Source organism: Theobroma umbraticum, unplaced genomic scaffold, assembly GCF_002168275.2.
Source record: "Theobroma umbraticum cultivar Fairchild unplaced genomic scaffold, ASM216827v3 scaffold_95.0, whole genome shotgun sequence".
Taxonomy (NCBI): domain Eukaryota; kingdom Viridiplantae; phylum Streptophyta; class Magnoliopsida; order Malvales; family Malvaceae; genus Theobroma; species Theobroma umbraticum.
This window is the reverse complement of record NW_018397257.1, coordinates 7,997,905-8,020,647: the sequence shown is the minus strand read 5'-3', so window position 1 is coordinate 8,020,647 and position 22,743 is coordinate 7,997,905. Positions and strand designations below refer to the sequence as shown.

Sequence of the window (22,743 nt, the reverse complement as noted above, 5' to 3'; positions counted from 1 at the left end):
TATTCTGCCTAAGTTTGCCCAGGAAGAATATGAGTTTCTTCACTTCGATGGAAAAACTTAATAGGCAGGTTTTGGTGCACCCATCAAAGCTGATGGACCACCATATGGAGACAAAACTAAAGTTTTATGCGCACTGCTGCCGAAAGCCAACGCATGTTGTGGTGAAAGAAGATCACACGATTGTGGCAACTTTGTTAGTATATTGGCTGGGCAGATACTTTCTAGGGTGGTCTATATTGATAAACTGTTTATGCATATATGGACAGTCCACCGAAAATGAAGAATAGCAGCCAATCAGATTCTCAGAAAAAAGAGTGGATATGTAAAAGGGATCGTTCAGAATATTCCAAGTGCTGGTGGCAATGACAATTATAGGACTGGAAAAGCTGAAAATGGCCACTTGGCTGTGGCTCACTCTCTTATCTAGTCTATATTTTGGAAATTTTTGCAATAAATGGAGCCCGGTCACCTTGTACTGCCATGGTCCTAAAACCCCCACCTCTCCTAAAAGGCTACTGGTACTGGTTAGTATCAATCGTACTGATTAGGCCAAGCTTCAATATCTCTGGGAACTCAAAGCATTTGAACACGTATTAGATAACTTGTCTCAGACTTCCTCATGTAAAATCTACTTAAAGTTGAAGAAATAATCCAAATAGTGCCTTTGTCTTACAATTAAGACGAGATATATACACAAGACTTCCTGTATTAGTGTGGAAAATGTAAAGATGATGTGAAGATGTGGAGGGTGTAAATCGTCCCGCAAATCACATCTATACATCCTGGACACCACCCATATTTCTACATGGCATCCTATGATTCGTAGCACAGTGTTGCTATGACATGTCATTTTGTGATTGGAATACCTTGAAGCCTGGAAGAAAACTGAGGTGGAATTGAAATGGAACAAAATCAAAATATTTTGTCCTGCTATAAGTTTGGCATTAGCTTCATTTATTCTAAGAAGCCAGCTAGAAAAAAACAATTCCTCTGCTCTGGCTAGGTTGTGAGCTACCCTGGTTCTAGCTCTCAGTCTTTGAGAAATAAATAAATATATATATAGTAGTGCTCTTGCAAGTGCTACATTTCTAGTACATAAACTAAAGTCTAAGCGTCGGCCCAAGAATAATATTAGAAAGAATGAAAACAACAATAAAATTGTACATGTTAAATCATTTTCTCAAAACTAGAATGAAAAAACCTACCATCCACCAAGAATAGTAAGTTACATATACTAAGAATTGCTGGAAATATAACAAAACAATAATGGCCACCAAATTGAGTCATAGCTAGATAACCACCCATCCTTATTCTACTCCACTAGAAGAGGTACCCAAATCAGCAAAACTTCCCCAAATTAATAGTCACCTTCCCTTTGATTTTTTCCAAACCCCATGCCCATCTCGTGTTTCTTTCTCTACCTCCCCATCTCTTTACCCTCAAAGGAGAACTTGAAATCTCTTTATATTTCCTTCTTTCTTGTTTGCTTTGCTTGCTCTTTTTTTTCTTCTCTTTTTCTCTCTCTAAGTATCATCTCTCAAAGAGAATACTGGAGAGCCAAGCCATGGCTGCCTGTGGAAGCCTTCAACACATCTTTGAAAACCCGTTACCGGAAAACCCGACTCTGCTTGAATCCCTCTCCTCGTGGAACCAAATCAAGCCTGCTATTAAACCTATCGAGCCATCTTCTTTCACTGAAATCTTTGGTGAACTTCATTTCAAGGAAAATTCCAAACCATCTTCAGCCTCTTCCTTTCCTATCTCACCCTTTTCTTCCACATCTATAATAGATTTGAGTCCTCAAAACAGTGCATTCAAGCTCTCCAAGAATGATACTTTCAATGAAAATGATGAAAACGATAATAGAAGTTCACCACCAGAGATTTTTTCAAGCACCCCAAAGATCACCACGTACACAAATTGCCACAAGAAGAGTGAAAGCTTTTCATTGAACTCTGAGAGCCTACAGCTATGCACTGAAGGGCTTGGTTTCGAAAGCTCTGACGATGTTGAGGACTTGAAAAATGAGATGAAAGAAGGTTGGCAAGGCAAAGAGGAGAAAGCAAGTAGCATTAATACTACAAAGCATACCACAACAGAGAATTTATGTGGTGAATTCAGGAGGCCAAGAACTAGTGGAGGAGCATTCCCACCACCAATTTCCTGTATTGGAAAGAGTGGGAAGCCTTGGGTTTGCTTCAAGTCTTACAGGCAAGATGGCAGATTTGTGCTGAAAGAGGTAAGAATCCCTACACAAGAATTCTTGCATGCATGTAGGGAAGATGGGCGCTTGAAGCTGCACTTTGTGCAGCCAGAAGATGAAATCTTGGAAGAGGAGGACTTCGAGGAGGAGGAAGAGGATGAACTAGAAGATCTAGGAGAAGGAACCCATGGTAGCATTGATGAAGATAAAGAGAAAAGCCAAGCCTGATAACAATCAGAAATGAAGTCAATTTAGCCAAAATTGCAATATGAAAATTAAAAAAAAAAAGAAATTATGGTTTAAGTAGATTGGCATGCATATATTAGAAAATTAGAGGAAAAAAGAAAAAGAAAAGAAACAACCTTTCCTTGTGTATTTGAGTCTCCAAGGGTACTCCAAATTAATAACTAGAGAGCTTCACTTGCTATCTACTTCTCTACTTTTTTTCTGTTTCTTATTCATTTTGGTAGCTTTATAACTGGTTGTGTTTCATCTTCCCCACAATTAAAAAATCTCCCAGACCAGATTGTTTACAGTAATAAAGCTATTGGAGTTTTGACAGGATTGTGGACTAAGCAATTTAATTCTGCTGCCAAGCCTTTTTCTTTGGTAAATATAATTAAAATTTTGGAAAAAAAAATATAATCAAATTGCCATTGTGGAACATTGAACTGAATTTCTTCAACTGGTTGCGTGTCTCCTTGTATGTTGCTAGCATTTATATATGATTAAGACCAATGAGTGCCACACCTAAAGTTTCTAGAGTTTGTTGCAGTTACAGAAAATTCAATGATTCCAAAGAAAAACTGCTGATTTCCTGATGTGACAAGTTCATTTTTCGACTGTAAAAGGTGCAAAATCTGACTTTTTGCAGTAATTCACTCATCACAATTCCTTTTTTTTTTTTTTGGAAAATTGTATGCAAAATTCATTAAATCAGGTAGGGGGGAAAACCCTTTGTGCATCCATGAAGGCAGACCTGAATAAGATCAAATCAACCTTATTCAGCATTCCCCTGCCTCAAGCAAGCAAAAAACAACCTATCCCATGGACAATTATCAGTATTCACCGAGCAAGAGCTCCAAAAACAGAAGTCAAGATAATTCACTCATCACAATCATCTTAACTACATCCCACAAAGTGGGATTGGTATCACAATTAAGCACAACATGCCACAACAACTAGTCTAAAGTTTTATTTATTTATTTGTTGGTTTAATTTTAATCATAACAATTGAAAACTAATTGTTTTTATCATACCTATTGAATTAAGGAAAATATAAAATATGGAATTAATGTTAGAGGCAAATCCTAAAGAAATAAACTCAACTTTTGTTGGACAGTTTCAACAATAATACCGAAAATGAACAAAAGATAGTCCTTTGAACAATTATACCCATTCAAAAGTTCTGTTTGATCAAATAATTAAATTTGTTCAAATAATTATATATATGTAAAAAAAGGATTATAAAGAATAAAACTTTAAAAACAATGACATTAAATACATATCTTGAAACCATTTTTTCAGTATTTCGAAATTTCATGTTTCGCATTCTTTAACAAATTGTAGACATTTCTAGACTCATAAAGGTTTATGTTTCCGAGCTAAGTGAAGTCAAAGGAAAAAATGAGAGAAAAATTGAAAGTTGAAACCAGTGATACCATGGGTAAGAACTTTTGCACCTTCCCCATGTAGTTGGGGAAGCATAATAGTAGTAGTAGTAGTAATAAACAATTAGCATTTACAAAGTCAAAATTTATAAGAAATTAAAAAGGTCAACCAAGGTCTCAAATCGTGGCCACGTGCCCCCCTTAACTTATTTGGAAGTGTGATAGGAAATAGTGGATCTGTTCATCTGTATATATCTTCATGTGACAACAAGACCTTAGTCATCTTAATCTCTACCTTTGACATGTGAAACTACCACCTAAGATTTGTCACTTTTTTGTGTGGTTTTTAAGACATGTAATAACTTGATTAATTTGAATATTGTTGTTGTAATTCGGTTTAGATTACAGATTATTTGAAATTAACGATTTTAATTTTAAAATTAAAAAGTCAAATCATAATCAAAAAGAGAAGATTTTATTATGTGATAATAGTAAGATTTTTTATATATAAAACACAAAATGGAACTTCGGATCATCCTTATCTCAAATTATAACTTAAACTCTAAATAATTTACTAAAAATTATAAAAAAGAAAACAAGGGGGTCATATTCTCAAACTGAAATCTACAAAGAAGTGTACGCAACCGACACCGATGCATCAGCTTCACAGAAAAATTAAAGATAATGGATGAGGTCTAGAAGAAAGTTAAAAAGTGTCGTACATGTATATGCCCACTTAGCCAATAGAAGGAAAATGAAAGCACAAGAGAACAACTAGACACAAACCTTAAATAATTTCCAGATTCTGGTCCAGATAGCAAACATTTCTTTCTTCAAATGTAACGCCAGAACTCCTCTGGTATATATGATTTTAAGCAGTGCAAAAAATCTAATTAGAGAAGCTGCTTCTCTGGACAAAACACTAGACACATGGCAATGAAGCTGCTTTGAAGTTATTGTTACTAGTATTGTTGTTTTCATTGAATCAATGACCCAAAAGTGGGGTTATTGTCTGTTGAAATGGTTAAATATATAGAAGTGAGCTTTATCCATCCTTGAATGTGATTGTCAACTACTTGATATGATTCATCTAGTAATAGGCTGCATTGCATCTTTAGAGATTATCCATTGCCCCTCTACATATATATATCTTCTAAGCCACATGCATTCATTTTCATTTCTACATTATTGAGATAATATCTCCTTATGATTCAAAAAGAAGATGTCAAGTTCCAAAATGTAAAACCCAAAACAAAAATTTGTTTGTCTCTTTTGTTTTCATTGGATTAATATACCAAGAGTAGGGCTATTGTCTGTGGATCATGCCCAGAGAAGAGGGTCTTGCTTATCTGTTGCCCCTACATCTTTGTGAGGCACATATGCATTTTCATTCTAGGTATAATGTCGGTTGAGATAATATCTTGTTTTGATAATTATACTTCACCTTTTGAAAAGGAAGGTTTCAAGTTCAAAAAGGTTGAACAAAAAATGGATTGAATGAAACCCTAAGGAACATGTGAGATTAGTATCATTATGTCAGACTAAAAGGTTTTGAGATAATACCTCGTATTGATAATTATACTTCAACTTTTGAAAAGAAGGTTTCAAGTTCAAAAAGGTTGAAAAAACATTCGAGTATTTAGCTCATTAGTTGATGCATAATCTCTCTATTTAAAAAATAGGGTTCGAATCTTTCTCTTTCAATTATAAAAATAAATTAAACAAAAAATGAATAGAATGAAACCCTAAGGAACCTGTGAGATAAATGTCATTATGTAAGACTAAGAAGATTTGAGTGTTTCTTGTAAACAAAGCAGAGGAAATAATATATAGAAGTAGCAAACGAGGATCAAGAGACTAGGTTTAAGAATGTTGGATATGAAGCTTGATTAGTTGTTCATGAAACTATTTAGTCATTTCTTTTAATGGTATCTAATTTTACCATTAAAAGGGATGACATGTCACTAATATGATAACATGACAATGCCACTAACATGATAACATGACAATGCCACGTGACATTAACATACTGACGTGTCGACGCCATATGGCAAATCAAAAAATTTTTAAAAAAATATTGTGTCTCTTCATAAGGATTAAATTGAACAAAAATATATAATATAGGAATTAAATTGAACAAAATTGAGATATTTTTATTTTTTTTATAATTGGGGGAGGGAATTCAAACTTAAGAGGAGAATGTACTAATCAATGAATCAAATACTCGAGTGCTTTTTTATAATTGAGATGTTTTTAATTTTTTTACTTATTTTTTATATTTTTATTTTATTTAATATTTTAGGTTATATTTTTTATGTTAAAATTTCTTAAATTAAAAACTGTATTTGAGTTCAGCTTAAGTTAAAAACTAAATCCAATAAATTTCAAACTTATATGCTATTATAAATAGAAGAAAAAAAATTTATTTAGTCTTTTTAAATTATTTCATTTCAACATAATGCTAATTATTCATCTAAATTTGACTTTAAGTTTGAAATTTAAAATTTTTTTTATAAAAAGAGAATTCAAACTTAATTTTTTACAAAAAAAGATAAGTTAATGTATAGATTTTAAAATCAAATAATCAACTAAGAAAATATTTATACATATTTTTATTAACATCTCAAATTTATTCAATTTAATCCTTATATTATATATTTTTATTTAATTTAATCCATATGACATGATACAATTTTTTTTTAAAAAAAAATTTGATACCAACACGTGACACACCATTATATTAGTGCCACATGATATTACTACTTCATCATGTTAGTACCACATCATCAAAGTGTGTCCCGTCAACGCTACCATCATTCCTTTAATGACAAAATTAAATGCCATTAAAAAAAAGACTAAATTGAGACAATTCTCAAAATCAAAAAACCAAATTATTTTGATTTTGAGTACAATGATTAAATTAAACAAAATATATAAATATAAAAACTTAATAAGTATTTTGATCAATTTAATTTACTAGATTGCATTTGGATCATTGAATTGGAAGAAATGGATTTCTATAATCACACTCTAACCTCAAGGTAATCCCACAGAGTTATTGAAACAGGAGACTGATTTTCACATTCTTCCCTTACAGTCGTATCTCTTGAAAATACTAGTTACATTGGAATGTCCGATTGATCTTTTTGTAAGCTTTGGGCGCCTAAGAATGTGAAACTGCATCCAAAGGGCAATTCGTTGCAACCCCTTCAACTAGCAAACAGATGAACTCGGGATTATTATAAACTAATGATATGTCACATCGTGAAACAACCCCTTCCAAAAAAGATAGGAAATTTGAGAACAATCTCAATAGACACGTTTTATCTCTGCTGAATGGCTAGCGGACTGATATTGGGGATCAATGAGGATCCTATTTTTGGCAGCAGAAGGCTCAGATAGAAGAAAAGAAAATAGATTTGGATATCAAAAGAGCAAAAGGTGGAGCTTTGGACCACTCGATGCTCGAAAGACTAGTCCACTAGGCAAGAACTTACAATTGAGTAGTATCCTCTCATGTTTAGCTCAGGACCACCGGGATCTAACCAATATCTTGATACTGCTTCATTGCTACAGAAAGGAAGGGTCCCTTTTGTCGCCCTGCCCAGATGGGGGGGCGAAGTTCTTGGGAATGGGGCGGTGGTATTGGGAAGAGGAAAACAATGGAGAGACCAGCAACACTACTGTGTATTGAACCCCAAACATTTTGGTTATACTTATTGACGTTCTGTGTTGCCTACTTATGAAAGTCATCTTGTTCTTTTTACTCTTGGATAATAAGACATGGCAGTGAAAGGAACTCAGTGATTAATCTCCACAACAACATAGTTGATAAGAGAAGGGGCTAATGAATTGATGATGGTTTGCTGCCATCTAATGTCAGAAGCACCTTGTACAAATCTGGACGTCGATCACGAAATACTCCCCAGCTACTTCTCTTGGATTTGATTTTATCAAGATCAAAATGTGCAGTGAGAACAGCTTCCTCTTTGTCATTAGCAGCTGCAACAATTTCCCCAGTTGGTCCTGGCATCAAAATATTCATATTTTGACTTATTTCATACAGGTGAAGTTCATGAGTAAGACTAATGACTTGCAGAAGAAAGAATCATCAAATTTGTACCCGCTATGAAGGAATTCCCATAGAATGTAATCCCACTATTCCCGTGCTCTGTCTCAATTATTTCCTTCCCAATGCGGTTAGAGGCTACAAGGGGTACCTGAATAAACACATTATCCATTAACGCTTTGCATGCTAGGAGCTCCTCCCTAAATTGCATAACAGAAGAATAATAAAGATGATCATGCCCTCACGATCACCAGAAACGTAATATCTCTATCCAATTACAGAAAATGAAAAAGTAAATAAAATGTAAAGATTGGGAAAGCTGGAACAAAAAGGTCAGTCCATCAGTCCTCTAACTTACCACATTCGCCCCAGCATGCCCTTGCATCACTCGCTGCCAATGTTCACAAGAATCAAGTCCTTCATCTTGTGGTTCAGAGCCAATAGCCGTAGGGTAAAACAATATCTCAGCACCTTGCAAAACCATAGCACGGGCAGCCTCTGGAAACCACTGGTCCCAACATATTCCTGACATGCAAAATCAAGCAATTGCTTTAGATCTTCCACATCTTTGTTTTGCAGGTAAATTGATGAAACAAACAGACAATTCTGCAATTAATTTTTGTTGCCAACATAGTCTGATCCCAGAGCAGAGACCATGATTGCAAACAATAATTATAAGGTACACCATACTTGGATTTATTCAAGTGACAGATCAAATTTTGTAAATGAAATTTGCAAGCTTCAGCAGATAAGATAATAAGCAGAAGGGTAACACTGTTAAAAGGAAGAGGAAAAGAAGCACTGACCAACTCCAATCTTTGCAAATTTAGTCTGGAAAACCTGTTACCAATTGAATCCATAAGTTTTTTTTTTGAAAGGCAGCTTCCATAAGTTAACTAATCCAGACAGGTCAGACACAAAATCTCAAAATTACTGAAACAACTGTTAATATCAGTTAAAACAAGATTTTAACAGGCACCTACCTTAAAACCTGTGTCTCCAGGATTAAAGTAGAACTTTTCCTGGTATCCTGAAAGAAAAGAGAGGAAACTCTATGTTAACAATGACGATAAATAATTTTCAAAAAAATAATGTTGATAAATATGAATGGCATCATAAAGCATTAACTTTCCACAGACCTGGTCCATCGGGGATATGAGATTTCCTGTAGAGTCCAAGATCAGTCCCATCAGCATCAATGACAGCTACAGAATTGTAATGGGCATTGTTTGCCTCTTCAAAAAAGCTAACTGGTATCACCACACCCAACTCTTTCGCAAGTTTCTGCATCCTAGAAGTGTTCACATAGACAATAACAAGTCCAATTGTGTAAATAATTAGAAGCTGGAAGCCAAGGCCTGTTTAGTTGTTCTTATAAGAGAAAAAAAGGCATAGGTCCAGCCGATAAACTTAAATTTGCACGCCAATCAGTAGGAAGTAATTTTACCTCTGAATGGTAGGGTGATCCGTATAAGGCTTAGCTCGCTGAAAGAAATCCTCCCTTTGTGCTTGACAAAAGTAATAACCCTCAAATAGTTCCTGGAGACACATAAAGACATAAGAATGGCAACTAGACAATGTCAAAAATGCTGTAGAATTTGTCAGTGAAAAAATTTAATCAATCAGATCAGCACACATCTATTGTACCACCAATTACAGCATGCCAACACAGAATTACAGAGGTATTGGAGCAAATGAGAAAAAACTCTGTGGTGATGTTCAAAATTGGAGCAGTTGCATGCTCAAATCTCCATTTTAGAAACCCAGGTTTCACAACAATTTTATCATTAAGAGAGCTATATTTCTTCCATTAAGAGAGAATATAAAGTAGCAGCAGTAACTTATTATAAACAGTTTTCCTTGCCTAATTTTCAAAATCCTTGTGTGCATGAGATGGGGCAGATATTCTAATCTAGTTTATCATGTAACATATCAAAAGCAGTCTTGTGAACAAAGTCTTTTTATCTAATCTTAGCTTAGCATCACAACCTTGTTTTCTGGTTCCTATTGAAATTTCTTTTCCAGCAACTCATCATTTTTAGTTATTGTGTTTGTTTATTTAATTATATTATGCATATGGTTCAGCATTTGCAAGATGGATGAAGTGTATTAGCATTGAGATTGGTACATGTTTTCAAAAGCCATAACAAATGCAAAAAGAAAAAAAAAAGAGAATAATTGGTGTAGCTTCAAAAATGCATTTACTAGGCATAGTACAATTGAAACGCTTTCCAAAAGAATAAAGGAAACCATTTTTTAGAAAAGGCTGAAAACTAATGAGTGCCAAATATCCCAAGATTAAAGAGCACATACCTGAATAAGAACGATATTCGCTCCCTTCTCATGAGCAGCCCTAACCAGCCTGTGTAGAGGATAGTCATTTTAGGTAACTAATGTAACAGCCAAAAGAGAAGGTTGGATAAAAAGCTCCACAATGTGCTAATTATGCCTTGAAGGTGAAGCACAGTGAAATGAAAAAATATCATAATAAATTAGAGAGCAAAAAGTAGAGTATGCTACAAAAGAAAAAAAATGATGACAAGAGCAACCACAACAAATAAAAAAGGCCTTTTCCCACTATATGAGGCCAGCCACGTGAATCATATTGTACCAGTATGCTCCAATTAGAACCATATTGTTAATAAGCTTAACAAAAACATTATTTTTTTAATATGTACGACCCCAAGTCTTCTTTGGTCTTCCCCTCCCTATTTAACAATGCATCCTTCACTAAGTCACTCTGCTTATTGGGGCACTTGTAGGCCTTCACCTCGCATGTCCAAACTCCCTTCCTTTATCCTCAATGGCAACACTCCCACCTTTTTACAAATGCACTCATTTCTAATCATATCCCTTCTTGGATATACACCAATTTATCTTAGCATTCTTATCTCCAATACCCTCAAATGGCACTACTCAGCAAACACTAATTTGAGCAAAAGAAGGGGCAAGAAAATGACCTAATTACAAGAATGACTCATACAAAGAAGAAAGTCAAAGCAATGCACTTCAAACGTTCACATCCTGTGGCTGACTGTTAGAAATATGAGTACCAGTTAACAAAAAGATATTCCTGAAAATTAAGTCACATAAGCTATTACAGAGATAGCTTGCTCATAAAGCTCTCTTTAATGACATTAAGATGCGAGAGGGATATCAAATAATATGCATGAGGACCTCAACACATGCTCCAGAAGCTATTGTGGACATGCACACCCTCAATTTGTAGTAAAAGTGAAGAAGGAGACAATTTTTCATAGGATCAAGAATTGGGGAATCAAGAATTTGTAAACACCATACTGAATACAGCAAGATCTAGAACCTGTCATTCAATTTAGTGAGCAAAACAGGCATCAAGACGTGCCCAACAGTTTCCTCAAGATTGAGTTTGCCAAAATGAAAAGGATCAAACCCAATACTAAGGCAAAGGGACATGTATCTTAAGAAAAGATGAGACATCACCAAGTAGCAGTGTAGCTTTAAGAATCATGATGGTTCTCGCTACATAAGACTGTAAAACTTTATGGATTGAGAATACCAAATATCACAAACGTGCTGAATTAATAGAAGAGCTAAAGTAAAATGTCAGATTCAACATCTTTTTTTTTTTTGAACTTATCTGAAATCGAATGCCAAAATGAAATTCACCTTCAAGCCAAGAAGATGAAAATGAAATTCAATAGAGCTTTTCCACCCATGCTGTGTGCTTGTATATATTATTAAGTTCAGGCATTCACTGCTGCTACAGGTGAAGCAAGAGTGACTATGCAGGGAAAAACACTAAGAAGGCAATAACTTTAGCTTACCCCCAACAAAGTTCAAACCTGGTCAGTTTAATGAAGCACATTAAACTAGAAAAGACATGACTAGTCTCTGAATCACTTCTTTTATTGGTTCTTAGCCACATAATTAGATAGTCTCATATAAGAATCAAGCAATTGAACCGTTCAAAAATCATCAAAATTGATAAAAAGAAAAGCAATAAAAAGCAACCCACAACCAATATATCTGAAAACCAAGGAAACACTTTAAAGATTCCAAGAATATCAAAGCAAATCCAACTTCTGGGTTTGATCTAAAATTCCAAATTAATTAAAAGAACACCCCATAGAAATCCAAAGAAATGAGAAACGAAACAAAAAAAAAGGAGTTGAAACAAAAAGGAACCTTTCGGCAGTGGCGAGATTGGTGGGGATATCATCGGTGCAAGCGAATTGCAAAGCTGAGACAACCACATGTCTCTTTCCCTTCTCCATTTCGTTTTATTTTATTATTATTATTATTATGCTTTGCTTGATTCTTCTTCTATCTCAAACACAGCCGCAGAGCAAAGGGTGGCAAAGCTAAGCAGAAGAAGAGCAAGACACAAGTCCAGCTGCCCAAGTCTCGGGTCTCACTTTATATTTTTCAACGTTCATGCCCGCTCGAGTTAAAGAAGGTTTACTCTGTCTTCCAGGCTATTGGTTTAATATTTTTTTTCACCAATGAGGCTCTTGTTTTTTCCTTTTTTTTAACTACCATTTACTTCTTCCTTTTCATATTGGGTTTAATAGATGAAGTATTGTTGCTATTAGTCAAAGGAAAAGGAGGAAATTGTAGTATCATAATAATAATGCATGGCCGACAAAATTGAGAGTAATAGCGTAAAGTTTTATGATAGATGTCCTACGAATTTGAGATCAAATTTTATTGGGATTCTTCTAAGCCTTACTCCAAATAATATATCCCTGCAAAGATGAGAACTTAGTTAAGTTTTTAGATGGTATTCACCGCCAACATGTCCCTGCAAAAATGAGGTAAAGATTGAAACCAATAGATAAGGTTTAAATAAAAGCCTTTATTACCTGCTAACCTGAATATGCAAGTCAATCATTTCTGTCCCGGTTTAATATATCTAATGTCAGAATAGATGCTATGGAAAACATCAATTAATATGGCAGATTCATTAAAATGTCATCAGGAAAACCATTGCCAGGAATAGAACTGTGCAAGTACTTTGCCAATCAAATCAAACATAGCTGTTATCAGATCAAAAACAACATAACTGTTCACAAGTTTGGTTTATTTTCAACTGCTCCGCATAACAGTGTGGTGTAACTATTCTTGCCATGTTCCACATCCAAAATCCAATTGCATTAAACTCAGTCCTGAACTTCTTGCTTCTTTTCTTTAGATGTCAAATACCATCCCAAAGCACCACCCAAGGTTATAGCACCAGCAAGAACTGCATAGTTCTTGTACTTATCAGTCGATACTTTTTCAGTGGATGCTCCTGATGTTGAAGTAGAGTCACTAGGCTTAGCATCAGTCACTGAACCTCCTGAACCAGCAGCTGTGGTATCCTCTGGTTTGGGTCCCTGAATATTTCAACAATTCCTTGAATATTTATAAAGAGATGCAATAACCACTATTTATTCCACAAATAACTCATAAATTGTTTGTTTACACTTAACATTATATCATAATGAAAAAGGAAAAGAATAATTAAACAAACACATGCATTGTTAAACTATTACATGATCGAGTTACTCATCATAATCTAGCACAATATTTCATACCAAACAAGTCCTATCTTTGTTGCACTACAACTGTTCCACAAAAAATTCACAACTAATTGAACTGCAATAGCACATTTGTAGCCAGTACAAATTTCACGATATGAGAGCAAAACCATAGCATTTAACTTGAACACACAGGCTCTTTAAATACTAGATAAAAAGAAGAATGAAGCTCTGTGTGTGCATGCATAGTGGCAAGTGTTTTTAAATGTATTGTCTGCTCTTGTATCATATTTTTTATGGGAAAAACAAAGTTAACACAATAAGAATTAAAGGATAAAAGACAAAACTAGCTAAAAACCCTTTTAAGCAGATAATCCATACCCAAAAACATTTATATCAAAATAGATCAACATAACAATGATAAGAGCAGACCTTGCGTGCAAGTTTCTCCAATTTCTCTTGCTCAATTTTCTGCAATAGTACAACTTATTGTTAGTACATTAAGAAATCATAACATAAAAAATAAATCAATACTCAAGGTCTAGAACATTATGCTGAATCTAGACTGTGAAAAAGAGGGGAAAAGAGTGGACGAAAAAAGAGAGAGACGGAGAGGGAGAGAGAGAGAGAGAGAGAGACTTAACAAGATTGACAAGCAATATTAGACACAAACTGTTCACTTATTCAAACTTCTATGATGCATAACAGAAGTCTATAACATATATATACCATTATGCAGTACTCACCACTAAAAAATCACTAATTACTGTGAAATCTGTATTATTTTCCATTCGAATTATGTACATATGAACAGATATAGAAATGAAACATAGAAAATCCATAGAATTACAGCACCTAAGAGACTGTTCCATGCATACAAAATGCAAAGTAATAACACTTTGATAAGAGAAAAAGAAGAGGGGAGAAGACATTCACAGTCCTTCAACAGATGATTGCATCATATTTGGAATACTAGTAGAAGAAATATGGGGAAGAGAAATCACCCAAACACCAGCTCTATATAGCAGGCAAGAAAAGGCATTCCAAAAGATAGACTTACAAGCTATCCAGTAACCATAAAAATGGGATCACCTTTAAATGCGACCAGATTTTGTAATCGGGCAACAAAATTATCATCCATAAAGAGATGTTCAAACTATAATATTAGCCAGATCAATTGAACAAACTGATTATCTTTACCCAGAGGCAGAGAATCTTTATTAATATAATGACATACACCCCACATTCAGAGGAGGGCCTAACATGGAGTATGGATGTCTGTGTCTCCGTTTCAAAACTAGACTGATCTGCTTTAAAATTTATTAGCCACCAGACCTTCCCAAACGGAATAGTAGGAGGCATTCAATGTTCAACAAAATGAAATCCAAAATAACCTGTGACAGATTTTACATTTAATAGGCCAACATGTCACGATGTCAAAATCCTTAGATAATCCCTTGTCACTGCTGGGTTGAAATTAATAACCTCAGTTTCTTCATCCAGATTTTTTAATCTTACACTGTACCCTTCTTTAGAGAATGAGTATGAAGTACATCAACTTATTGATGATCCCAAGTTGAATAAAATGCTATAAAAGGAGAAACAACGGATTGGCCTGTAACAACAAGACCCTAGAAGGAAACATTAGAAAAAAAAAAGTGGGAGAGGGTGGAGGCAGGGATAATACAATCTATAGGAAATTAAGAGAATGAAAGTAGTTTAAGCAAAAATGTCTATCAGAATGTTAACACAACGTCAGTAGTCAGAACCCTGAGCTCACACCAAAACAGTGATGTTTATGTGCAAATAATAAATGAAAACAGCCTGGAAAGAATGTGCACCTTGATGTAAACATTTTCTGCAGCCTTTTCCTCCTCACTGAGTATTTTCCCACCACTTGAGAACCTACGAGATATGTATCTAACAGCCATTCTGGTTGCCATACTAGTTGACTATAATGCCTGCAACCAGCATACAGAGACAATCATGTAACCAAATATAACATTAGAACTACAAAACCACAATTCACAACACTTGATAACAAGCATCCATTACGTCATTGCTAACATTGTTCCTGTATAATATACTTGGGAACATTTTGCTTGACAATCTAGAAATTAAAGTAAGAGGCAGAAACGCAAACAAACAGGTTGAAACAAATTTACGCGGTCTTCACAAATTCCATGAAAAAATGGTTTCCAAGAAATAAATCACGTCAACTTCAGATGCAGGTTTCAACAAAATGCCTTTACACAAAGAAGACCTTCAGGCTTCATAGACCTCAATAACTAAACCACCTAAGAGTCTAAGTCAAAAAGTTTTACAAACCCAAGAATCTTCATCTCTAAGCAATATAAGTAAACCCAGATTTTCTTTTCCATTTTTGAGTTCATTTCGTTGATCCTACAATAACCTACTAAGGATTAAACCGAGCATATTACAAAATTTATCAGATTTTAATACAAAACAAGTAAGGCATTTTCCATTGAAAAACTTTTACCATAACTTCGATTAATTTATCTAAGAGTAAAGGAGAAATGTGAGGAAGAGGGTAAACCAGAATGGCGTTAGAGAGAAATTGCTTACCGACTACTGAGAAGCTGAAGCGATGAAAATGAAGAGCACGAGAAGGTTGTGGAAAATGGAGCGGGTGGTTTGGGGCTTACTTTATAGGGTTTGTAGGGAGGTTTTAAACTGGGCCCCGTTTTGGATTGATTTTACGGAAGGAAGCGCATTCACCGTTTGATTTAAGAAACGAATTGATTCCATCCAAACAGGTGTATAATAACAATTGATGTTATGGTTTCGGTTATACGCAACGAGAAATATCACGAAATTTTGTTGTGATTTAATCATAATTATAAAATTTTTAATCTAAGTTAAAATTCTTTAATTTAATTAATTAAATAATATTTGTCTATTTTTTATTGTAAAGTTAAATTTTGTTTGTGGTAATAAAATAAAAGTGGCGCTATTATGAACTCAGTTTTATAAAAGATATTATGACATTTTAGTATGATTTAATTATAATCACAAAATTTTTTTATATATTTTCAATTTAATTAATTAATTTTTATATATTTATTGTAAAGTTAAATTTTATACTTGTGATTCAATCGGATAAAAATTTTGTGGTAACTCTCGTGAAAACAAATTCACAAGGTAATAAGCTAACAATACTATTTTGCGATTTTTCTTAATAAAAGTGGAAAAATTTGACATCATTGAGCATTTAAATTACCACAAATCAAAGGCAAAACCATGGTACTACAAGTTAGAGCATACAATTATCAAGCAACGAAAAGCTCCAACTGGGATTTATTTTCCTGATCAATAACATCAAGAAAAACAGGATCAACGGTAACGTGACTATCCACGTGGACTTTGAACCTATGGTCCCACGACAACACCTTAGCCGTACCGCCAATATCCACCTTAGCATCCAGCAACATCTCTCTTTTCGCCACGTCAGCAAAAAACTTCCCCGCGTGGTGAGCCAACTCCACCCCGTCCAGCCGAGCGGGCAGCTTCAGCAGCTGGCAAGACCGGGGTGGCTGCGACCCAGCTTTCACCTGAGCCACCCCTAGTAACGATCCTTCGTAGAAGATGGACATGGTGGTGGAAGAGTAATGGACCGGCGCGATGTTTGGGTTGGTGACGTGGACGGTGAGGATTAGCTCGGCGTCGATGTGGGGGAGGTTGAGCTTGAAGGAAGTGAGGTTGATGGAGATGAGGTGGAAAGTTGGGTCTTTCGGTTTCGCGCTGAGGAGAGCAACCGCTGCCGTCGCTGAGGCTGCTCCGATAAATGCGGAAGTCCAGCTCCATTTTACCTTTTTGCCCATGGGTTTCGATGGAAACTACAGAAGAACCTTTTCTCACTCTTTTCTTCGGAAATTCAGAAATGGAGTGAGAGAGCGACGGATGGGAAAGAGAGAGAACTAGACGGCTAGGTGCTAGGCCAATGGTACGCAATTACAGAATTGTCCTTGCAATCGGTTGACCATGTTCGTGAATTTTGTAAGGATGTTTTTGTAATTGAAGAAATGACGAAAATAATCACGTGCGGAGCTGTCAAAAACCATGGTTTTAGGAGGTTGAGACACGTGGAAAAAACGTACAAATAATGGACCGATATCGGAGCTCAATTACAATGTGGAAAGGAGTTTTATGAAAGGTCCGACGTACCAAAATACCATGTGATTAACGCAATTATGCAATGCAGATGTTTATAGTACCATGTTCACATTTTGTACTCTTAAAACTTAAAAAAAAGGCTTTACATATTTAAAGTTTCATTTGCTAATTATACACCAAAGATTATACAAACCTTACAAACAGAAAAAAGAAAGAGAGTAGAGAGATCAGATGCTATATAGAAAATTCAAGAAAGAAAGTGGTGAAGAGGGTTAAAACCAAGCAACTCGACCCAATGCAGTTAAAGGTGCCACTGCTAGACCCATGATGGTGATAACGGTTATGGTCTATAGCGCCGCCTCTACCCGGCACATCGGGTGACTTTGTCCCTCCACCATTATCCCCAGCAGCATCGCCTGCGCCGTTACCAGGAGCTCCTCCTCCGCCATGGGCGGCAACAGCTCCACCACGCCTTTCTACGGCTTTGATCTCGTGTTTGTCTCCCGGTTCGACTGAGAGTGACAAGTTTTTTGGTACTATTGTTTCTCTAACATTTTTTTCTTGATTGAGGTCTACAACAAAGGCATAGTGTCAATGGCATTGATATTTATTTATCTATACGATTCCTCATTAAGTTGAGCATAATCACAGAGAAAAATATTTTTACTTTATACTTCATGGTAATGCATTAAAGATGTACTATATAATCAAAGGTCCCTTCCTGGTTGCTGGTTGGATTCCATTTTGCTGTATATATTTAGGGAAATCTGTAAGACCACATTTTAGCTCAATTAATGTCTCAATTCCTCATTCACAAACATGGTGGAAAGTGCCTTCATCGAAGATAAGAAGGCACGTGGAATGCTGCTATCCTACTCAAGACAAGCAAGTAAAGATCACTTTCTAGGCTGGTAAGAAATTAAAATTTCTTTTTAGTGAAAATAAACCTTCCCTTTATTAATTTTAGTTCATCAATGCTGAGCCATATTTCATAAGCCAGACTCAACATCTATTTTAATAATGAAATTGAAAAAGAAAAATCATGAGCTATTCCCAATGTTTCAAAAATAGAAAAAGTACTGTCGTAGTAATTAAAAAGCACTACTGAATTTTTGTTTATTTTTTAAAAAGTGATTTTATTAACACTACATCATGGTACCGTTCAACGTTTTTAACTGTTTGATAAAGATTTCTACTGACATCTAGCTAATGTAAAAACAGAAAAATACCACTACAGAGGGAAATTACTTTACAAAATTCCATCGCAATTTCCTCTGTAACCTGAGTTATAAAAATAGAAGAAAGCTCTCTACCCTTTCCTTACAAAGGATAAAAAAAACTAAAGATTTCATCAGGCACACCTAAGTGCTGAAGCTTTTATTAGAATCTATGTTCGAAGAGATAAAAATAAATAAATTTTTAAAAAGAGAGAGTGCATATTAATGGATGATGAAGGACCACCAACGCGTAGATACAATTATTCAATATATCTTTTTAAAAATACATATCTTTTTACAATTAAAGGTCATATCTCTTTTAATAAATACACGAAATTTTAAATTATCAAAAATAAAATAAGAATTAAAAAGCCAACAACTTTAAATTCAGATTTGATCCAAATTTCTTAAAATTAACATCAAATTAGAGGAAATACATCATGAAAACTCTAACCCAAATTCCCAGTAGAACACATATGTACACTGAATTTAACAATAAAAGCTTTGTTGAATCAAGAGCCGAAGGAACCATAATCGAAAATTAATAAAGCAATCAATGAGTACCTGCGACCAAGGAATTGTGAGCAAGTGCAGGAAGAAGATGAAGATGAAAATGAAGGGAAAGCAGCAAAAAGAGCTGTCCCAGTCCCAGATGTTTGAAGCCTGTTTCCATTATCAGTCTCCGAAATGAAAGAATCTGGCCTAGCTTGGCAGATTTATCTGTTTCATCTTATCTACTGTACCAAGTCCTTTTTCGGGGTATAAATCCTTTGGAATAAATAAATCAGCCAACTTCCTTTCTTTATAAAAGTTGGCCACATTATTATTATTCTATCCTCATCTACTCGCTAGTGCATCTTTGGTCCTAGTGGCCATTTAATCTCCACAAGAGATCATTTTTTTAGTTAATTAATCGTATTTTCTTTATCAAATTTTACATTGAGATACGGTTTTATCAATTAAAAGAAAATTATTTTATACCAATATATGAAGAAAAAAATATCATCAATATATTCTTTTTGTCGCACAATATCTAGAGTCACATAAAGCAAGTTTAAATAAAAAAAAAACATATTCTACTAAAACCTTAGAAAAAAATTAAATGATCATCAGTAAAAAATAAAATTGTCATCAAGTAAAGTACATAAAATATAAAGAGAGGCACATAGAAAGTTGAGACTTGACAGTCACACCTCTGTTTTTAGGATACCATGGCATAGCCACTTTAGGGTATATACAGAGTTTAAAGTTCAATAAAAGATAAAAGTACCAAATTAGAAGTCCAATCAAAGATAATTCACTTAGGATTATTAACTATGAGGGAGATTTACATATGATTCGACAAATTAAAAAAAAAAACCTTTTAGCTATATTAATAAGATATGCATTGAATCAAATTTATTTAGATTCTAATTCTCCCATCTTCAAATTAAAGAGTCATACTTTTTTACTTCGATATTGTAATTTCTGACACATTGTTGTTATTTTCCTTTATCATGTAGTAAAAGATCAGGGATCTTCATACCAAGCTTTTGAATTATATTAACAATAACAAGGTTGACATCTGCCAAGCTCCAATCATAAAATGAAACCTGTAGTAAGTACCAGTTTGAAAATCTAATCACTTAAAAGTAAAGAAGAGTTTTTTTATTAATTTTTTTATTTAAGTGTGATTGATTACTTAATTGAATCTATTATTTTTAATGAAATTTTAAACTTGATTTAGTATTATTAAAAAAAAATTCTCATTTACAATACAGAACTTAGATTGAGAATTCGATATGAGCAAAATTGTGATGTCCATTCAACAATTAGTGTTAATTTATTATATGTTATTTTATTTTAATTTCGACAAATAGTCATTGTTCATATTTATTTCATTTTTCTCCATTAGCATTTATTTCTTCTTTCCTTGTTTTTTTCTTTTTTAACTTATTATTTAAATATTAGAACAAAAACTAAAGAGAGTTTCATCACTTTAAGAGTATTAAGAAAATACCTTAAATCCTTAAAGAGGTTCAATCATCGGATTATCTTGATAATTTATAAAAAAAAAAGTATTTCAATTTAAGAGTCACTTATCTTAGATAAAGACAAGTCCAAAAGTCTTAAATTGAAAAATGAAATTAGTTATAAAAAATGACTTAATCTAACTTATTTCCAAAATTTACAAAAAAACATTATCTTAAACATAAAGTGGATGTTTACAAACCTTAAATTAAAACAATACCAAAAAGAAAGAGGCGAAAAAGGCCAAAATCAGGTAATCTAAGGGAACGTAACTGAGGGTGCCACCATTGGAACCGTGTGAGTTAGAAACACGGGGATGATTCGTGGCCCCTGCGGCATACAGGGGAATTACAACTCCACCTTGCGTGTAGGGTGATTTTTTCCCTCCACCGCTGCCTCGAGCCCCGCCTACACTGCCACGTCCTGCTCCATGGCCACCTCCATGACCACCTGCCGCGCCCCCACGCTTGTTTACTACTGTGATATTTTGGTTGTCTCCCAGCTTAACTAACATTGTCAATCTCTTTGGAACACTTTTGTATTCAGTGACATCTTGTTCCTGATTGGAGTCTACAATAAGAGCACCATGTCAATGGCATTTCATTAGTTGGTCCATTAGAATTTCTCATCTCAGAACGTTTCAATTGCGTATTTACGAAACTCAGATAGGTCCAAACCTTCCTTGATTGCGCATTTAAGAAGGTACTTCGAGTGTAGGCTAAAAGAAGGCAAATGAAATGTTCCACAAGCAAGGAATACGCCCACTTTTTGGGCTTGCAAGGGAATTAAAGTTCTTGTCTGAAATCTTTAGTTATGTTCTCATCAAATCCATTATTTTCATTGCATATGTATTAAGCACTATCAAGAAACAAGGCTAAAGATCAATAATTATTCGAACAAATTCAATCAACCTTGAGCTCTTAACAGTCATGCAATAAAAGGGTTGCCAAAAATGATTCAAATAGAGAAATTAAACTACTGTAACCACTTTCTTAGCTCGACGGTGAGTTTCATGCCCATAAACAAAGAAATATAAAGCAAAGCTCACCCCAACTGCGGTTAGTATTTACTGATCTTCCAGGATTGGAAGCACCAGGGGCCAAGAATTGGCAAGGTTATGCATTAACAGAGAAATAAATATATATGTATATACCTGCAGTCATGAAGGGATCTGGCAAGGAAGTTTGAGAAAGTGCTAGAAGAGGATGAAACTGAACAGAGAGCAGCAGAAAGAAGACTAAAAAATTCTTGAAACCCATTTGGACGCCTGGTTTCAGTCACCCACCAATAATAAAACCTGGGATTGCGAAATTTTATGCTGCTGTTTGATTCGAATCAGTATCAGAAACTTATAATCATTGATTTGGGAATGAGGTTTCTTGGAAAAAAACCTGCGATGAAGCGTTGGAACAGATAAACGAAGGGATAAGCAGAGGGTGGGTCCAAAACAAAAAGCAAAGAACTTGCTAACGGAATCTTTTTCTTTGCTTGATTTAATTGGTCTTTGCAAATGACCAAATTAACGCTGTTCCGCTATGTATAAGACCCTACACGGCAATCTAGCTTATGTTATCAATAAATTACCAACTTTCAAAACGAAAAATGAACCCTGACCCGGCATGTATGAATACCCAGTAGAGTCCAAAAATCCAGGGAATGGCGTATGGTTCTTGAAGTTCCGTTTCATTACCAAGAAAAAGGGACCGAATCAGATCGGATCCCATCCCCACCCAAGCCTTTCGTCGAAGAAAAGATCAATAAATATAACAGAAGAACAGAAAATTGACACACTTAAATACAGAAAAATGAACAAGCACACATTATTAAGCTTATAAGTAAATGAATAAAATAAACAAATGAGTATGGTCCATGCTACAAACAGGCATGATATCAATCTAAAAATTAATTTGAAATATTATAATTTCAAAACAAAAGAAATAATTAGAAGTATTTCATAAAAATTCAAGCCCATACCTGGTGAGTGGGTTTATGTTTGTAA

The 22,743-nt window shown here is 34.6% G+C and overlaps 6 protein-coding genes across 6 annotated transcripts; 1 reads left to right on the top strand and 5 right to left on the bottom strand.

Moving 5' to 3' along the window:
- The first annotated feature begins 1,117 nt into the window (after positions 1-1,117).
- On the top strand, positions 1,118-2,858 carry LOC110412149 (FANTASTIC four-like protein (DUF3049)). Its single transcript, XM_021422619.2, has one exon. The coding sequence runs from the start codon at positions 1,565-1,567 to the stop codon at positions 2,429-2,431; it is 867 nt and encodes a 288-aa protein (XP_021278294.1). The 5' UTR covers positions 1,118-1,564; the 3' UTR covers positions 2,432-2,858.
- A 4,356-nt stretch (positions 2,859-7,214) lies between these two features.
- Positions 7,215-12,318, bottom strand: NLP1 (nitrilase-like protein 1). Its single transcript, XM_021422617.1, has 9 exons — positions 12,050-12,318; positions 10,196-10,244; positions 9,330-9,421; positions 9,022-9,173; positions 8,866-8,912; positions 8,689-8,722; positions 8,241-8,407; positions 7,937-8,033; positions 7,215-7,839 (listed from the first exon to the last, which is right to left on the bottom strand). The coding sequence occupies exons 1-9, from the start codon at positions 12,136-12,138 to the stop codon at positions 7,658-7,660; spliced, it is 909 nt and encodes a 302-aa protein (XP_021278292.1). The 5' UTR covers positions 12,139-12,318; the 3' UTR covers positions 7,215-7,657.
- Positions 12,319-12,799: 481 nt separating this feature from the next.
- LOC110412150 (copper ion binding protein) lies at positions 12,800-16,118 on the bottom strand. Its single transcript, XM_021422620.2, has 4 exons — positions 15,970-16,118; positions 15,225-15,344; positions 13,816-13,854; positions 12,800-13,239 (listed from the first exon to the last, which is right to left on the bottom strand). The coding sequence occupies exons 2-4, from the start codon at positions 15,324-15,326 to the stop codon at positions 13,024-13,026; spliced, it is 357 nt and encodes a 118-aa protein (XP_021278295.1). The 5' UTR covers positions 15,327-15,344; positions 15,970-16,118; the 3' UTR covers positions 12,800-13,023.
- Positions 16,119-16,549: 431 nt separating this feature from the next.
- Positions 16,550-17,342, bottom strand: LOC149527457 (Late embryogenesis abundant (LEA) hydroxyproline-rich glycoprotein family). Its single transcript, XM_089782924.1, has one exon. The coding sequence runs from the start codon at positions 17,223-17,225 to the stop codon at positions 16,674-16,676; it is 552 nt and encodes a 183-aa protein (XP_089639050.1). The 5' UTR covers positions 17,226-17,342; the 3' UTR covers positions 16,550-16,673.
- A 270-nt stretch (positions 17,343-17,612) lies between these two features.
- LOC110412350 (uncharacterized) lies at positions 17,613-19,445 on the bottom strand. The gene is made up of 2 exons (XM_021422878.2): positions 19,299-19,445; positions 17,613-18,089 (listed from the first exon to the last, which is right to left on the bottom strand). Exons 1-2 carry the CDS (start codon positions 19,405-19,407, stop codon positions 17,752-17,754), a joined length of 447 nt encoding a protein of 148 aa, XP_021278553.2. The 5' UTR covers positions 19,408-19,445; the 3' UTR covers positions 17,613-17,751.
- Positions 19,446-20,830: 1,385 nt separating this feature from the next.
- LOC110412574 (uncharacterized) lies at positions 20,831-22,269 on the bottom strand. Its single transcript, XM_021423139.2, has 2 exons — positions 21,898-22,269; positions 20,831-21,314 (listed from the first exon to the last, which is right to left on the bottom strand). The coding sequence occupies exons 1-2, from the start codon at positions 22,001-22,003 to the stop codon at positions 20,953-20,955; spliced, it is 468 nt and encodes a 155-aa protein (XP_021278814.1). The 5' UTR covers positions 22,004-22,269; the 3' UTR covers positions 20,831-20,952.
- Between the last annotated feature and the right edge of the window lie 474 nt (positions 22,270-22,743).

Excerpts from the sequence above, each read along its gene's own strand:
- LOC110412149 (XM_021422619.2), top strand. The coding sequence starts at position 1,565 with ATGGCTGCCTGTGGAAGCCTTCAACACATCTTTGAAAACCCGTTACCG.
- NLP1 (XM_021422617.1), bottom strand. The coding sequence starts at position 12,138 with ATGGAGAAGGGAAAGAGACATGTGGTTGTCTCAGCTTTGCAATTCGCT. Across the intron at positions 9,422-10,195 it reads CGAATATCGTTCTTATTCAG|GAACTATTTGAGGGTTATTA; the intron begins GTATGTGCTCTT and ends ATGTGTCTCCAG. Across the intron at positions 8,913-9,021 it reads TCATATCCCCGATGGACCAG|GATACCAGGAAAAGTTCTAC; the intron begins GTCTGTGGAAAG and ends CTTTTCTTTCAG.
- LOC110412150 (XM_021422620.2), bottom strand. The coding sequence starts at position 15,326 with ATGGCAACCAGAATGGCTGTTAGATACATATCTCGTAGGTTCTCAAGT. Across the intron at positions 13,855-15,224 it reads CAGAAAATGTTTACATCAAG|AAAATTGAGCAAGAGAAATT; the intron begins GTGCACATTCTT and ends GTACTATTGCAG. Across the intron at positions 13,240-13,815 it reads TGGAGAAACTTGCACGCAAG|GGACCCAAACCAGAGGATAC; the intron begins GTCTGCTCTTAT and ends TGAAATATTCAG.
- LOC149527457 (XM_089782924.1), bottom strand. The coding sequence starts at position 17,225 with ATGGGCAAAAAGGTAAAATGGAGCTGGACTTCCGCATTTATCGGAGCA.
- LOC110412350 (XM_021422878.2), bottom strand. The coding sequence starts at position 19,407 with ATGGAAACAGGCTTCAAACATCTGGGACTGGGACAGCTCTTTTTGCTG. Across the intron at positions 18,090-19,298 it reads TCACAATTCCTTGGTCGCAG|ACCTCAATCAAGAAAAAAAT; the intron begins GTACTCATTGAT and ends CCTTTGTTGTAG.
- LOC110412574 (XM_021423139.2), bottom strand. The coding sequence starts at position 22,003 with ATGGGTTTCAAGAATTTTTTAGTCTTCTTTCTGCTGCTCTCTGTTCAG. Across the intron at positions 21,315-21,897 it reads AGATCCCTTCATGACTGCAG|ACTCCAATCAGGAACAAGAT; the intron begins GTATATACATAT and ends CTCTTATTGTAG.